The following is a 16,103-nucleotide window of genomic DNA, read 5'->3' as shown; positions in this document are numbered from 1 at the left end:
TTAATCCTGGATGGATTATATACCTAACATATGAAAGGGAAAACAGAAATTTCTAAAGGAAAACAGAAAAATATCTTTAGGCACTTAAGTAAGCAAAGCGTTCTTAAATAGAACATTTCAATAAAGCATTGACCATTAAAAAATGGTGAGCTAGACATCATTAAAATTAATAACTATTCATCAAAAAATAATATTGACAGAGTGCTAAGCCAAGGTACAGACATGAGAAAATACATGCAACACAAAGACCCAAAATGTGCTTCAATCCAGGAAATACAATGAATTCCAAAAATCACCCAAAAAACAGCCCATGAAAAATAAAAAGAAAAGGCACTTTATAAAGAGGATATCCAAAGGTTCAAGAAGCATATGAAAAGTGGCTCAACATCATTAGGTAAATTCAAGTTAAAACTACCACAGGATATTATTACCTACCTATCTACTGAAAAGGGAAAAATTAACCACATCTAGCTATATCAGCATTGGAATGCTTGGAATCTGCTGGTGGGAACATCAGATGCACAATCATTTCAGAAGACTGTTTGACAGCATCTACTAGAGTAAACACACATATCCCTTATTACCCACTGAAAGACATAGGTAAGGAGGGACATAACATTACTCATGATAGCCAAAACCTGGTAAAAAAAACAAATATCCACCAAGGGTATATTCATAAGATGAAATGGAAAAATTATGGCTACATGAAACTAAAAGAGTCCCATACATATGACGCTGAAAGAAACTAACCAGATACAAAAGAATCGTCCGTTTACGTGACGTTCAAAAACAGGCAAAACTAGAAAGAAGTGACAGAAGTCAAAATAGTTCTCCTTTTTATTTGAAGTAGGGAAAAATCAAAGAGAAAGGCACTAGGTTATTGGAAATAGGAAACTAGGAAAAACCTAGGTTATTGGAAATAACCTAGAGAGGCAACTAGGTTATTGGAAATGTTCTGTATCTTGGCATAGGTGGCAGTTAAGGCATATATGTAAGTAAAAAAAAATGTAATGAATGGTACTTTTAGGATTCTTATACTCTATACTTTGTGAATTACATTATAATATGAAAGAAAACACACGTTATCTCTTAAGACTTGACTTCCTATAGAGTTTATCTTTTAATTTTTCCCTTTTAGTTTGACAAGGTATTTTTCCTCTTGATGAAGAACAGGAAATCATCAGTATCCATCTGACCTTAGAATTAAATTATCTTAACTCTCCTATGGCAAACTTTAAGAAAGGGAGGGGAAAAAGCACCATCTTTCTCCAGTGATTGGAGTAAAATACCAGGTTTAGCTTGTGTAATCCAACTCATTATGCTACTAGATAATCTTTTAAAGCAGGAACATCAAAAAGTTGTTTATGATGAAAGATCAAAATAAAGAACAAATTATAGTAAAATAAGTTACTATTAAATCAACATAAAAAAAAACCCTTTGATACTTTCTCTGGAGCACAGAGGAAACTACAGTAAGCTGGATACAGTAATTACATGTTTTTGTGTTTTAACATCAATAAGAATAAAGTACATGGTGATCATCATGTGTTTGTCATTGTAGATAACCAGAGGCAGCTAAAAGGAAGCTCTGTTGACTGAGGCATCAATAACTATTTCAAAAAAACACTAAATAACCATAAAAATCCTATATATGAGTTGAGAAAAACCATATAAATCCTCTCTAAACGGAGAGTTAACACCATTATGACAAAATGTTTGAGACACTCTTTAGCTTTCTTACATCAACACCATGTAAAAGACAGTATTCTCAATATTATTTTAAATGGAGGAAATTATAATCAACAACTTAAAAAGCTTTGAAGTACTGTAGCAGCAGATCCTAAATTAGTATTAAACTTCCTTAGTCTCCCTAATCACAATACAATGTACTTTAAATCTTGAAAATGAAAGATATATGGTAAGTTTAAAGGCAAGACAACTAAAATGGGGCTTAATGCCTGCCTTCATCTAGAATCATGAAGTATTCTAACTCAGGCCTCATGTAAGGAAGGAGGGAATTTACCTGCCATGCTGGAACAGAAGTTGAGTTGGACATGACTGTTTTTTGCAGCTCTTCAAGGACGGCATCTGGGAGAGGGTTTTGTGACTCGAGGAGTAGTTTACACTGAACTTGTCTCAAAAGTAAGATAACAGCTGGCTGATCAGGGTTACTTTTTAAATTCTAAAAATTAAACACCAAAATAGAAATAGATCAAATAGATTCTTGAATGTTAAGTGGCAATTAAGCTATTCTCCATGTTGGAAAAAAAAAAAATCTGAATTTAACCTTCCCTTAATAAAAAATAAAGAACTGCAAAAGTAAAATAAAACAATGAACATTTTGAAAATATCAAACTCCACATTTAAATTAAAATTGATAATGCTATTATTGTAGTTTTAAGGTCATTTTAGATTCAGTTTGTCTCTTTGACTTGTTTTATTCTCAGGTGATATCCTGAAAACCTTGAGTTCTGAATGTAAATGGGTGAATTAAGAAAACATGAAATTAACAGTGAAGGCTAACACTATTCCTTATTGGAAGGAACTCTACCAGAAAAGCTATAGTTTTTTGTTTTTTTGTTTGTTTTGGTTACTGTGGTTTTTTTTTCCTTTTTCAATCTCTTCACAAAGATATTCATTAGATGTCCTTCTCTAGGCATACACTTTCCAAACACTGTTAAGAGAAACGACCCATTTACCCACCTCCCTAAGCCATTATTTATCCACAAACACATATATATAGAATTATATATGTGTATCTCCTTGCTAAATATATGTATACAGATGGATATATGTATATGGACAGATATACATATACTTCAAAGAAGTTTACGGAAGTTCTCTAAACAAGCCTTCCACTATTGTTCTAAACATTTCTTTCGTTATTGCTTGTCCCTCAATAACATACTTTACTTTTTTAAATTAAGTCATAGTCTTAAATATATGTGGTTGCTTTCTTCTAAGAAACTGGAACAAAAAAATGATAAGATTCATAAACGTATCCCTTATTCTGTCAGAGAGAGTATAGCAACAGTCAGTTGCTTATTAAACACTAACTGCATAATACTAATCTGTCCTGAATTTAGATGGAATTTCATAAATAAAAGAGAAAATTTACCACTCTGCTTTTCAGAGAATTCAAACACCAAAGGGATCTTCAAAGATCCATTCTTCCTTCTCCATAAAATTCATCTCCTCCCACACCCCTGCCCCCCCACCAAAAAAACTTCTAGAAAGAAAATACAACTCGACTTGGTAAATATTTATGAAAAAAGGCATTTTCAGAAAAAGTGATGTTTAAAACTTGCATTATCCACTCAATTATTTCTGAATAGGTTTATGAAACTGATTTATTCATTGAATACATATTTATTGAGCCCCTACTATGTGTTAGGCAAGGTGCTAAGGATTTACACACAGAGCCTACAATCCAGGTATGTAAAAGGTTACTACTAGGTAGCACCAGTTGCTCACTTACTTTTCATTGTCTTTATGTGGTTCAGAGCTTTAGAAAAATACAGAGATGATAGAAAATAGACCAATCTGAAGGCAGTAACCAGAAATCAAAGGAAAATATGGCCTCCATAATGGTATCCTCCTCAACAAAGATCTCTGTTAAGTCCTTGAGTCCTAGAGTCACACAAAAGTGAGTTCAAATGGCAACTCAATCATTTTCTAACTGTGAACTCTTGTGCAAATTACTTGCCGTCTCTAAGCCTTGGTCTACTCATTTATAAAAAGGGGATAATAGTATTTATGTCATATATTCCTGGGAAGTTCAAATACAAACTGCTAAATGGACTGACTGGCTTACAGGTTGTCGTTGTCATCGTCATCATCATCATCACCAACACCACCACCGCCACCACCATATGCCCTTTAAATAACGTGCATTCCATGTTTAATGTTATCTTCAGAGTAGGATAAGAATCCATACATCTCAATGCTCAATTTCACAGTCATACCTTCGTGCAGAGGGCTTCAGCTTCAGATATTCTTCCCGTGTCTATTAGACCAGTGACAGCCTGGGAGAGACACCACTTTTCCAGAGATTGGTTATAATCCTTAAGGAATTCTTTGTCTTTAACTGTTAACAAAAATGTTAATGTTACTTTCTTCTGCGATTTATAATGTGTTCTCAGCGGAGAAATTTGTTGCTAAGAAATATTACAATTAGACTTATCATCATAGACAATATTTTAAAACTTACAATTTTTTAAAACTTAATTAAAACTTACAGGAATACCATAGACTACCCTAGTAGGTGCCAGGTTCTGAAAAGTTTCATGGTAGGAGCATTTGTGGTTGAGGAAGTTAAAACTTTATAGACTTGTGATTTACATAAAAAATCACTTTACAGTAAAACTAAAAATAATTAACTGAAAAAATTAAATATTTACTGCGATATAATTGACATACGATAAATTAAACATTTGCACATATTCAAACTATGCAACTATGAACCATCACTATAATCAAGATAATGAACATATTCATCAACATGGAGAGTTTCACCCTATCTCTTTGTAATCGCTTCTGTCCCCAGCATACCTTTCCTTTTACGTCTGTCCCAGGCAACCACTAATTATTTTCAGACACAATGGATTTGCATTTTCTAAAATTTCACATAAATGGAATCATAAAGTATAGATACTTTGTCTAGCACCTTCACAACTATAAACATAGTAAATTACATTTCTACAGGTAAAGCGGCTTTACATTCCTAGGATAAACCCCACCTGATCATGAGGTATTGTTATCTTTTTTATGTGTTGTTGGATTTGAATTGCTATGGTTTGTTACAAATTTCTGCATGTGTAGTTCCTTCCACAGTATTCCTGTTAAAGTCTTTGCCTGGTTTTGGTGACAGAGTAAATGCTGGCCTCACAGAAGAACTACCAACTTTTCTATTTTGGGAAAGGGTTTGTATAGAAGTGGTATTATTTCTTCCTCAAATATTTGGAAGAATTAATCAATGAAGCCTTCTGGTCCTGGAATTTTCTTTGTGGAAAGATTTTTATCTATAAATTCAGTGTCTTTAACAGATACAAAGCTGTTCAGTTTATTTACTTCTTCTTAAGTGAGATTTGTATCTTTTAAGGAATTTGTCCATTTCATCCAAATTGCCAAATTTAACGGTGTAAACTTGTTCACAAGGTCCTCTGATTAGCCTTTAAATATCGCTATAGTGATGTACCCACTTTCATTCCTGATGTCTGGCTAGAGGCTTATCAATTCTACTGATCTTCTAAAAGAACTAGTTTTTTAAAAAAATTATTTTTATTAACATTTAATGTATTATTAGCCCCAGGGGTACAGGTCTGTGAATCATCAGGCTTACACATTTCACAGCACTCACCATATCACATACCCTCCCCCAATGTCTATAACCCAACCACCCTCTCACTACCCCCCTCCCCGCAGCAATCCTCAGTTTTGTGAGATTAAGAGTTTCCCTCCTGATCCCATCTTGTTTTCATTTTTTCCTTCCCTACCCCTGCACTGCCTCTAATTCCTCGTATCAGAGAGATTGAAAGAACTAGTTCTCACTTTTGTTGATTATGTTTCTACTTCCATTTATTATTTCTTTTCTTTTGCTTACTTTGAGTATAAATTCTTCCTCCTTTTTCTAATTCTTAAGGAGAAGCTGAGATCACTGACTTGAAGGCTTTCTTATTTTCTAATGTAGACATCTAATCTATAAATTTCCTGGGAGCAGTGCTTTAATAGCACTGCAGAACTTTGAAATGTCTTTTTCCTTCTCACTCAGTTCAAAGTATCTTCTAACTTCCTTTCTGGCTTATTCTTTGAACTGGATTACTTACTTTCTAAATATTTGGGAATTTCCCAGGTATTTTTCTGCTACTGCTTTTTAAATGAATTCTATTATATTAAGATAATGTTTTCTACATATGATTTGAAGCCTTTTAAATTTATTTAGAACTTATTATGGCCCATAAGACATGTAGGTTAGATGTTCTGTGTGCAGTTGACAATGCCGTTATTAGAAGTATTCCATAAATGTCAATTAGGTCAATTTAGTTGACAGCGTTGTTCAAGTCTTTATTATACCTTTACTGATTTTTTTGTTCAACTGTTCTGTCAATTACCAAAAGAAGAGCACTGACTCTCTAACTATGTAACTGTGGATCTGTCTGTCCCTCCTTTCAATTCTGTAAATTTTTAGTTCATACATTTTTCCACAAGTTTCTTTTTTTCTACCTATCTTAGTGTGAAATGCAATGCTGATTTTGTGTGTTTTGAAACTCTGTTACTTAGCACATAAATGCTTAGCACTGTTATGTCCTCTCGATGAATTGATTCCATTATGAAATGACCTTTCTTATCATTGGCAATATCATTCGCTCTGAAATCCCCTTTGTCTGAACTTAGCACTGCCATTCCAACCCTCTTTTGATTAGCGTTGGCATGGTGTATCTTTTTCCAACCTTTTACTTTTTAGGCTATTTTTGTCTTTACATTTAAATATAAATGTATATTTTGTCTATGTTTCTTTTAGGCAGTATATAGTTGGCTCTTGCTTTTTTATTCAATCTGAGAGTTTCTGCCTTTTAACTGGGGTGTTTAGGCCATTTAACTTGACTATAGATATGCCTGGGCTTAACTCTAATGTGTTACTTGTTTTCTATTTGTCTTATCTAAAGTCTTTTTTCCCTTTTCCTCTTCTTGGAATTATTTTTTACGATTTCCCTTTTATCTACCTTGGTGGTTTATTAGCTATAACTTTATTTATTTAGTATCTACTTTACATTTTAAAGTATTCATCTTTAATCTGCCACAGTCTACTTTAAGTAATATTATACCATTTCACGTACAGTATAAAAATCTTACAACAGAGTATTTCCGTTTCCCCTACTGTTCTTTGAATTATTGTTGTAATATGTGCTTTATACAGTCAATTACATTTTAAAGAGATTTCTAATGTGTCATGCGTGGATCTGTTTTTTGTTTTTTTTTTTTAATTATTTTCAGTGTTCCAAAATTAATTGTGCACCACACCTAGTGCTCCATGCAGTATGTGCTCTCCACAATACCCACCACAAGGCTCACCCCACTCCTCACCCTCCACCTCCCAAACCCTCAGTTTGTCTCTCAGAGTCCACAGTCTCTCATTGTGGATCTGTTTCTATTGATTGATTGATTTCATTATGGGTGGTACTTTTCTATCTCTTTGCATGGGTATTAAGTTTTAACTGAATACGAGACATTGTAGAATTCTGAACATTTTTGTATTCCTGTAATGTTCTGGAGCTTTGTTCTATATGCAGCTCAGCCTCTAGAACATGATTTCATCTTTTCAAGACTTGTTTTTAAGCTTTGTCAGATGAGATCATTCAGCCTTTAGCGTGGGGCTAATTATGCCCACTACTTTTTGCAATATCCTTCTGAGTACTGTAGCCTGAATTCATTATGTATAAAACGTGTTTGTAAACTTACTTGAAGCGGAAACAGCAGATAACAGTGCCAAGTACAGATCCATTCTCTTTGGCTGAGTATTGTTCACTAGAGCCAGTTTATCATCAGCATGACAGGCTGCCATCAGCCCAGCCCAGACAGCAGGATCACCTAAACATAAAGAATATGGTTAGAGGTCTTGTTAATATCAACATATTGCTAAAAAATTATCCAAAGTGAGACTAAGAGTTTATAGATACCAAAAAATTAAATTAAAATTAAAAATGAATTGTATCTGTAGAAAAAAAAATCCATTTTCTATATTTTTTTAAAAAGATTTTATTTATTTATTTGACAGAGAGAAATCACAAGTAGGCAGAGGGGCAGGCAGAGAGAGAGAGAGAGAGAGAGAGAGGAGAAAGCAGGCTCCCTGCTGAGCAGAAAGCCCAATGTGGGACTTGATCCCAGGACGCTGGAATCATGACCTGAGACAAAGGCAGAGGCTTCAACCCTCTGAGCCACCCAGGCACCCCCCCAAAAATCCATTTTCTTAAAGGAAACTAATTTATACTTCTTTTCAGACAATATATTACTATCCTTCAAGATCTGCCTTTTTTTTCAAAATACAGCAAGAATAAGAAATATTCTATTAAGTTCTCCCATGGCTGGTTAGCTCAGATGCCTAGAGTACTGTGCTACTGTGGAAAAGTCAATTATATTTACTTTCATTGGACACCAACGGCAAGTCTCAAAGAGACACATATGGTCATCATTCAAACCCTGTATTAAAGGTTCAATCATAGAAAAAGCAAGATAATACTATTTCTCAGTTTTTAAGAAAAGTTCGAGCCAAGGGAAAAGCTCACAACAACTCCATTTACCTATGTTCTAACAGCCAAGCATAAAGTCATTTTATCATTCCAAGTGAAGCAATTCTAGGATTATACAGCTGTTCACGGATTTGATCTTTCCTTTCCTTCACACCTTGACAGCAGCTTCAGGGGAGGGGGGCAAGTAGCAGACTGAGGTAGTACTAATATAGATTATGCATACAGGTGCCTCTTTTTTAAAAAAGGTACTTGCAAAAAGAAGGTGAAAAAGAATTTAGAACTTAGATGAGTTTTTATTTTTTGGTCTCTTATAAGTCATATTTTGTAGGTTAATATCTGCACGGTCAATATCTTAGTTCTGTTATGCTAAAAAAAAAAAATAATAATAATAATTTTGGGGTCCCTGGATGGTTCAGTCGGTGGAGCATGCAACTCTTGATCTCAAGATTGAGAGTTTGAGCCCCACAATAGGTGCAGAGATTACTTTGAAATCTTCAAAAACAAATAAACAACAACAACAACAAACAGACAACTAATTTTAAAATCCCACAGGGGTGCAAGTTAACAATATAGTCATTTAAACAAAAATTTTAGCTTAAGTTTTACATTTTTCCTATTTAACTGTTCCATCTAGTATATACCTCTATTAAATGTCTGAAATGTCTATCTATTTTACTTACAGAAGATCAGTATTGTGTTAATAGTACAGGAGTCATTAGAAATCTTAGATAAAAAATCTTTATAAAAAATTAAATGCGTATCTCCATATTATAAAATAATTTCTACCCAAAACAATGACTACCTTATTTTAAATAATGAAAGACAGAATCAAACTCCAGAGTAAGGAAATGAGGACCACTCCTTAGAATTCATGAGATCTGATTATTGTATAATGAAACGCAAGTGACTAAGTCTTAGATCTGAGATTTTAGTTTTAACAATGCAACTAATTAAATGTGTGCCAGCCTTCTCTTTGGGACTCATTTTTCTATAAAACAAGGCAAGTGAACTAGATGATGGCTCAGGTGTCATCAGGTCTAAAACCCAAAATTCCAAATGAAGTGGACTCAATTTCTGAATATTAACTTATTTCTAAGATTAAGTGAAGAACTCCCTTTAGGGATCTTAAGGTATAGTTTTAATTTCAGGAGGAAGGAAATGGATATTAGCTGGCTGTAATTTCTCCTGTCACAATTCAGAAGAATCATTGCTTTCATTAGCTTTTCTGTAAGTAATCAGCAAATCAAATTCCTTATGAAACCAAGTGATAATATAAATATATGTATATACTATGAGCCTAAAATTTTTTAAATATAATTTGCTAAAAATACCTTCTAACATCACAGAAGCACTAACCTAGCAGAAAATGGATTTTTCTAATTTAATTCTAAATTCTTGGGATTGTTTAAATTTCTGAAAAGATTCCTTTGAATACCATCTATCAAAACTATACTTTGATATAGTTCTACAAATTCTACAAGGACAAAGATCTATGAGGATTAGGTATATAGCTACTACACATAACTACAATTAAATTTACTTTCACTGGATGCCAAAAACAAGTCTCAAATAGGAACTCATCTTCATTAGTCAATCCCTGTTTTAAGCATCTTATATGATGACTCTAATTCCTTGAGTATGTGTTTCTCCAGATAATATGGGAAAAGAAGAAGATTACAGAAGACCTGATCTGGGCAATCTCACCTTTCTAAAGTTTATGCCACTCACACAATCAAAAGCTAACAGATCTTTTATCATTCTAGATCCATGGTAAAAATCCTTGAGAGTAATTCTATCTAATACTTTATTGAAATAACCTCTAAAAATCAAAAACTTATCCAATGTGTAACAAAGACAAATCCAAATGTTTAGGGTCTTTTTTTGTTCTATTGCATAAATGAAACAAAGAATAAACCACAAGATCTTGGTCTGTTTACTTGTTTTACAAAATAATCTCTGATTTATTAAATATTTTGCCTTTAGGGCCTTTCCAATTTATTGTGAAGATAACATTGGACTTATTTTGTACGATTTGTTTCCCAACAGTTCCTAGCCAAAAGCAAAAGTTTTCTGACTTGAAGTGCTCTGCAGGAAAAAAATTATTTAATTCAATATCTCATATTAAAAATACTATTATATAAAAATACACACTCATAGGTATTCCAGTCCTCTAGGAATGATAATGGAAGTATATTGATGTGGTCATAGGTACTTGTTCAGTGATCACTGTGATCAAAGACACAAAGAAGAGCTAGCTCAGGTGAGGTCATCACCTTGACATTCCAACAATTACCCCAGAAGACATATCTCCACTCTTTAAGGAGCTAACTACCCATAACAATAACTAAATAACTAAATACGTTCATTAAATAATTTAGTAGCTATAAGGTAAACCTCATTAAACCAGATGATGGAAAACAAAAAGAAAATTACTTCTTGAAAATACACAATTCAGAGTTTCAATAAAGAGTAATAAAGTATCTTTATGCAGATATTCCTTTTAGCCTGCTTCAAGAATTGGTTATTTCTTAATTATTAGCAGTCAAATGCAAGATAATCAAATAATATGCAAAAGCTTAGAATATTTTCTTAAAATTCCCTTATTTCATGAAATGCAAACTTTGTACCTACAGGTCACAAATGCAAAACCAGAAGAATCTGAATTAATGAAATGGATTATATTATATTCACCTGGAGAAAGAAAAGCTGCTTTCTGAATGGTCTTTAGTGCAATATTTTTTTCAGTTTCTGCTGAACTGCTTCCCATAGCTAATTCATTTACTGCAGTGTACAGTAATGCCTTCTGCAAAAAGGAAAAAGAAGAGTATTAACCAATTATCTTTGTAGCTCTGTGACTTTCAAACTGACTAAAAATAGGACTATATCAAGTATGATGTGACTTCCTAAACCTAGGAAGAAAAATTATTTTACGGTTTCATAAATAATATTATTTAACAAGTAGGACATTTCCTTTGTACTGGAGAAAACTAACCTTTCCATGATTTGAGTCCAAAATATGAGCCACATTTCCTGCTATAGCACCTCCCTATAATAGAAAAAAATTATTTAGATAAATGTAAAAACTTTCACAAATAAAAATTAATACTGATAAAAATCTTCCCATTTAATTATTTGAAAAGCTGTTTAATCACATTCATAACTTCCAAACTCCTGAAATATCAAATGATTACTGCTTTAAGAGACAAGTTTAGTATTTTTTTAAATTTAGTATTTTAAAAAAAAATCTTTTCTACTATGATCATTTCAACTCTACTCTTTTAAAATACTCATTAATGGTGCAAAAGTTACACAGTTTTATATCAAACACAAGGACATATTTCCTAACAATATAAAATAAAGTGAAAGAAAGAAAGAAAGAGAAAGAGAATCAGAATCCCAGAACTTATTTTAGGATTAACATGGTTTTACTCCACGGAAATATGGTATTTTAAAGTCTTCTGTAGTGCCTATTAAAATGAATAGAGCACCCTGAAGCAAATGATGGCTTCAGTAACAGTCAGCTCAAAACTGAAAATGACAAAAACATATACATCATAATTTTCGTGTAGTAAATCTGAAATCCTTAATTTTTATACTCAGTTAGACATTTTACCTGAAAGAAAGTGAAAGCGAAATAAAGTGAATTATGAGAATGATTTCATTTTAATTCAGAAGTACACTGTTCTCCTAATTTCACATCGGAATTGTATCAGAAATGTCTTGCACATCATAGTTAGCATATAAAGAATGCTAAGAATAACCTTTAAAAATATGTCAATATAAAACAAATAGAAGACGGATTAAAAAGAAAACAGAAAACACAGCGGAATAGAAGGAGGATTCAAGAATTAGATCTGGGATGATCCAACACCACAAATACTAACTGGTTTTTGCACAAGTTGTTTATTCTCTGTCTCAAGTGTTCTCTATAAAATGGACATTAATTGCAGCTACTTCATGCGGTTGTTGGAATTAAATGACAAAATATATATAATGGTTGGCACATAGTAAGTACTTCAGTCTAGTGTCTAATAATGATGTTCTTTTAGGTTTTCTGAACTACTATGTGCAAAAACGGGTAGGAATAACAAATAAAATCAGACCCACACAGACTTCAGACAGTGGAATTATTAGATATAATAAGTGTTCAAAACATATCAGCTACTACCATTATGTTTACCCACTAATTAAGCAACTATGAAAGGACATAGTAACCACAGAAATTAACAAAATACTTTATAGACCCCCGAAAATATCTGGCTACTATGAACTAAAATACATAATCTCTCTTATAGAACATCAATGACTTCATGTTGCAATTCACCTTTTTAGATGTTAGACATTAACAATGTCCTAGTTCTTATTTTCTTATCTTTGAAGAGCTTTTAAATAAAACTATCTTTTGGGATTCAAAAAACCCAACAGTTATTTCTTCCTAAATGGCAACATTATAAACATAACCTAATCACACAGCCATTAACATAATTTGTATGTATTGAAAAAAAAGCCCACCTACTTCTTTGTATCTTTCATAATGCCCAGAACAGTTCAATAGTACAGGAAAGAAACTCGATGTACTACTTATCAAATGACTAATAGCAAATCTGGTGAAAGAACAGAACTCCCTTGTTGCATTAGTTGTTTCCCAGAAGGATAATGCTAATATTCTAAAAATTGTATTACTTACTACATCACAAGTTACTTTATCTTTTTGCCAGAATTTAGAACATTACTTACCTTTGCACTTCGGTTAGTATACTGAGCAATTACTCGGGACAACAGAGACCAAAGAGCTGGATCAGCTGGATTACTATAGAGATCATCAAAAGCAAAAGGCTTAGATAGGGGAGTTACTTTAAACCATGAAAAGTAAAAGCAACCAACATTCTATTTAGTACCTAAGTTCAAAATCTTGTAGACATCTAAAACAAGTTCGTATTAATTGTCTATGTGTGAATGAAAGTGCTTTTAATTTTCAGAAAACGTATCTTCTAGATACACCAAGAGTTCTTATGAAAATAAGAAGGAAAAATCAGCAACATGATAATTACAAAGCCTAATCTAATTAAGAAAAGCTAAGGAAATTTAGTACATTGTGTTCAAGGAAAACACAGAGATGAAAACTGTGAAAGGAAAATAAATTTCATTTAGAACACTTTACTGCTGGGGTGCCTGAGTGGTTCAGTTGGTCAAGTGTCTCACTTTTGGTTTTGGTTCAGTTCGTGACCTCAGGGTTGGTGATCAAGCCCGGCCTGGGGCTCCTCACTCAGCACAGTCTGCTTGAATTTCTCTCCTGCGGCCCCTCCCACACCATTCATGCACACACTCTCTCTCTCTCCAAAATAAATAACTCTTTAAAAAAAAGAACACTTAACTGCTGAAAATAAAACAAATAACCACTACTGCTAGTAATAAGTGCTTTCTATTTTCTAAATTTGGAAGACATTAGTGAATGTTTGAGTGGCCAAAAAATTCCTAAAACCATCAAGGTAGATAGCATCAAATAACAAACGGACCATATCACTAACTTGAGAATAAGGAAGGACTTTTGTATTAAAATAACTTTCAGGCCTTAACTTACTGAATAAGAGCAAACTTATTCAAACCTAATGCGTAAGTGCAAAATTTCTGTTCTCTTATCTTCTTATCAACTGATTTTTTTAAAAAAATCTTTATAGATGAAATAATGTGTATAGTCAGCTACCTGGTCCTAAGTGCAATTTCAGAAAACTACATTCTGGTTTACAAAAACATATGCTTCACTCATTTTATATTCTTAGTAAGGTCCAAATGTCAAAGATTAGCCCATCAAGTGTAATTACCCCAAGTTCACAAGTACAGAATTTACCTGTGAACAGCTTTAGATGCTTGTCTCTGCACTGCCACACTGCGGCCTTGCAGTGCATAAATCGCTGAAATGAGAAGGCACTTTGGATAATCACTGTCTTTCTGTTTGATGTGCTTCAGCAATTCATTAAGTGCCGCTTTTGAAAGTGTAGCATCCTGCATTGTCAATCCAAGAGCACACAGGGCTTGAAGGCTTTCTGTGGTTGGTTCCTTTAAGATGGAGCTGTAAATATTTTTAGTTGTCTATTAGCCATAGTACAGTAGTCTGTAACTATTCAAACATATTTAACATTTAGTTAAAAAAAGCAATTTACTTAAGGATTTACCAAACTAAGCCCAGCTATAAGATAAATACAAAACAGATTCCTTGGCTTCTGGGGACGGCAATTTTCCTAAATGTCTAAAGGAATTAAAAATTCCAAGGGCCTTTCTTTTCTGTTCATTATATCTAAGCTTTAGAAACAAATATAAATAGTGTTTTGGGGGCCTGGGTTTTAGAAAAATAACTAACCAGATAACCATATAAATAACCACAGATATCATAGGTTATTATTTTACTAATTTATTCCAAAAACATAGAAATAGTTACAAGTTATACTGGTATATATTTTTAAAGCTTTAATTTAAAATGAAATTTATCAGGTTAACTTGAAAAATAAAGACGAAAAAAACTCTTTGGGGACCAAAGAGCTCAAAAAATAAGCTCTTATTTTTGAATAATAATATTATTTTTGAATAATAATAATAATGAAGGGAGTTCTATTGAGTAGAACTCCCTTCATTAAAATTTTAAGATTCTACTAGATCAGATGATCAATTACTCTTTTAAACAAATAAATAATACACACAGAGTACAGGATGGTTTTGAAGAACTGGATGGACCCAGAGCTAAGAATTAAGCCATGATCTCTAGTTCCACCTATGACCGTCAGTTCACGATCAGGTCAGTCCAATTCCTTTTATTCACCAAAAAGTTCCTACAACATTAAAAACCTCCTCTTACATTGTTCCAATTTTTAATCCAATGTTTAATCTGGTCATGTTAAGTGCTGATGTCAACTATACATACCATTTAAATAGCAATGTCTTGGCTATGTCCATTTTTCCTTGTTTATACTCCGTTATTGCCAGAGCTGTCAAGATATGGGCTTTGTCCCGCTCTGATTCAACAACAGACAAGGCCCTCTCATAGGCTATTATACAGAGTTGGAAACAAAACAAAACAAAATAAACACAATCCTGATTGACAAACAGTGAAATTTCTGCCTTCTTAATTCTATTTTTTTTTAAAGATCTAACTAAAAATATATCTTATTATTTCCTTATTTTAAAGTGGATGGAAAAATTTTTTAGATAATCTAACTTGGTTTAATTGGTCCAAGGTGATACTGGGGATATCGTTAGGATTATTATGAGGCATCTCCTAACTTCTATCTTCAGAATCTGTAGGGGAGTCTTCAAGGGATGTGAAGGCCTGCAGCCATTGAGATACCACAAAAACTTCCACATGCATACCAGTAACTCCACCAAGCTAGATACTTAACAGTGAGTACTGTTAAGTACTAGCGCGCACACACACACACACACACACACACATATATATGAAAATGTATGTATGTGTATATATATATATATATATATATATATGAAAATGTACTCAATGAGCATTTTTGGAGAAAACAAAACACACTATTACCAATAATGGTCAAGGTCTTTACTTATCAGAAATTTCCATTTAAGCAAAGACCTCCTTTCAAATGCTAACTCTACTTTAAGTGATCTTGGGCCTCAGTTTCCTTGTGTAAATAATTTAAGATAACACTCAGCTCATAACATGCTCTAAGGACTATTCACATAATAATGTACTAAAGGAGGGAACAGATAAAAAGTACCTAATATCATTCCTGACTCCTAGTTGGATTTTAATAAACATTGCAACCCCTACTCCTATTTTAATGTTCCATCTTTCTGCATGTAATCTTGTTGCGATTAAATTCCACTCAGCCCTGG

General features: G+C 33.0%; 1 protein-coding gene across 5 annotated transcripts in view; it reads right to left on the bottom strand.

Annotated features, from left to right (window-relative positions):
- TTC37 (tetratricopeptide repeat domain 37) overlaps positions 1 to 16,103 on the bottom strand; it is an 88,612-nt gene that overhangs the window by 21,065 nt on the left and 51,444 nt on the right. For all 5 annotated transcript variants that reach the window (XM_032846285.1, XM_032846254.1, XM_032846276.1 and 2 more), the window contains 8 exons: positions 15,163 to 15,286; positions 14,095 to 14,316; positions 12,984 to 13,056; positions 11,239 to 11,292; positions 10,938 to 11,049; positions 7,459 to 7,587; positions 3,966 to 4,087; positions 2,024 to 2,182 (listed from right to left, as the gene is read on the bottom strand). In XM_032846285.1, coding sequence (XP_032702176.1) covers positions 2,024 to 2,182; positions 3,966 to 4,087; positions 7,459 to 7,587; positions 10,938 to 11,049; positions 11,239 to 11,292; positions 12,984 to 13,056; positions 14,095 to 14,316; positions 15,163 to 15,286 — 995 coding nt within the window. The remainder of the gene's footprint in view (positions 1 to 2,023; positions 2,183 to 3,965; positions 4,088 to 7,458; positions 7,588 to 10,937; positions 11,050 to 11,238; positions 11,293 to 12,983; positions 13,057 to 14,094; positions 14,317 to 15,162; positions 15,287 to 16,103) is intronic.

The sequence above is a fragment of the Lontra canadensis genome, unplaced genomic scaffold (assembly GCF_010015895.1).
Source record: "Lontra canadensis isolate GAN:19392208 unplaced genomic scaffold, GSC_riverotter_1.0 scaffold4, whole genome shotgun sequence".
NCBI lineage: Eukaryota > Metazoa > Chordata > Mammalia > Carnivora > Mustelidae > Lontra > Lontra canadensis.
The sequence above is the reverse complement of the archived record's forward strand: the minus strand, read 5'-3'. Positions and strand labels throughout refer to the sequence as shown.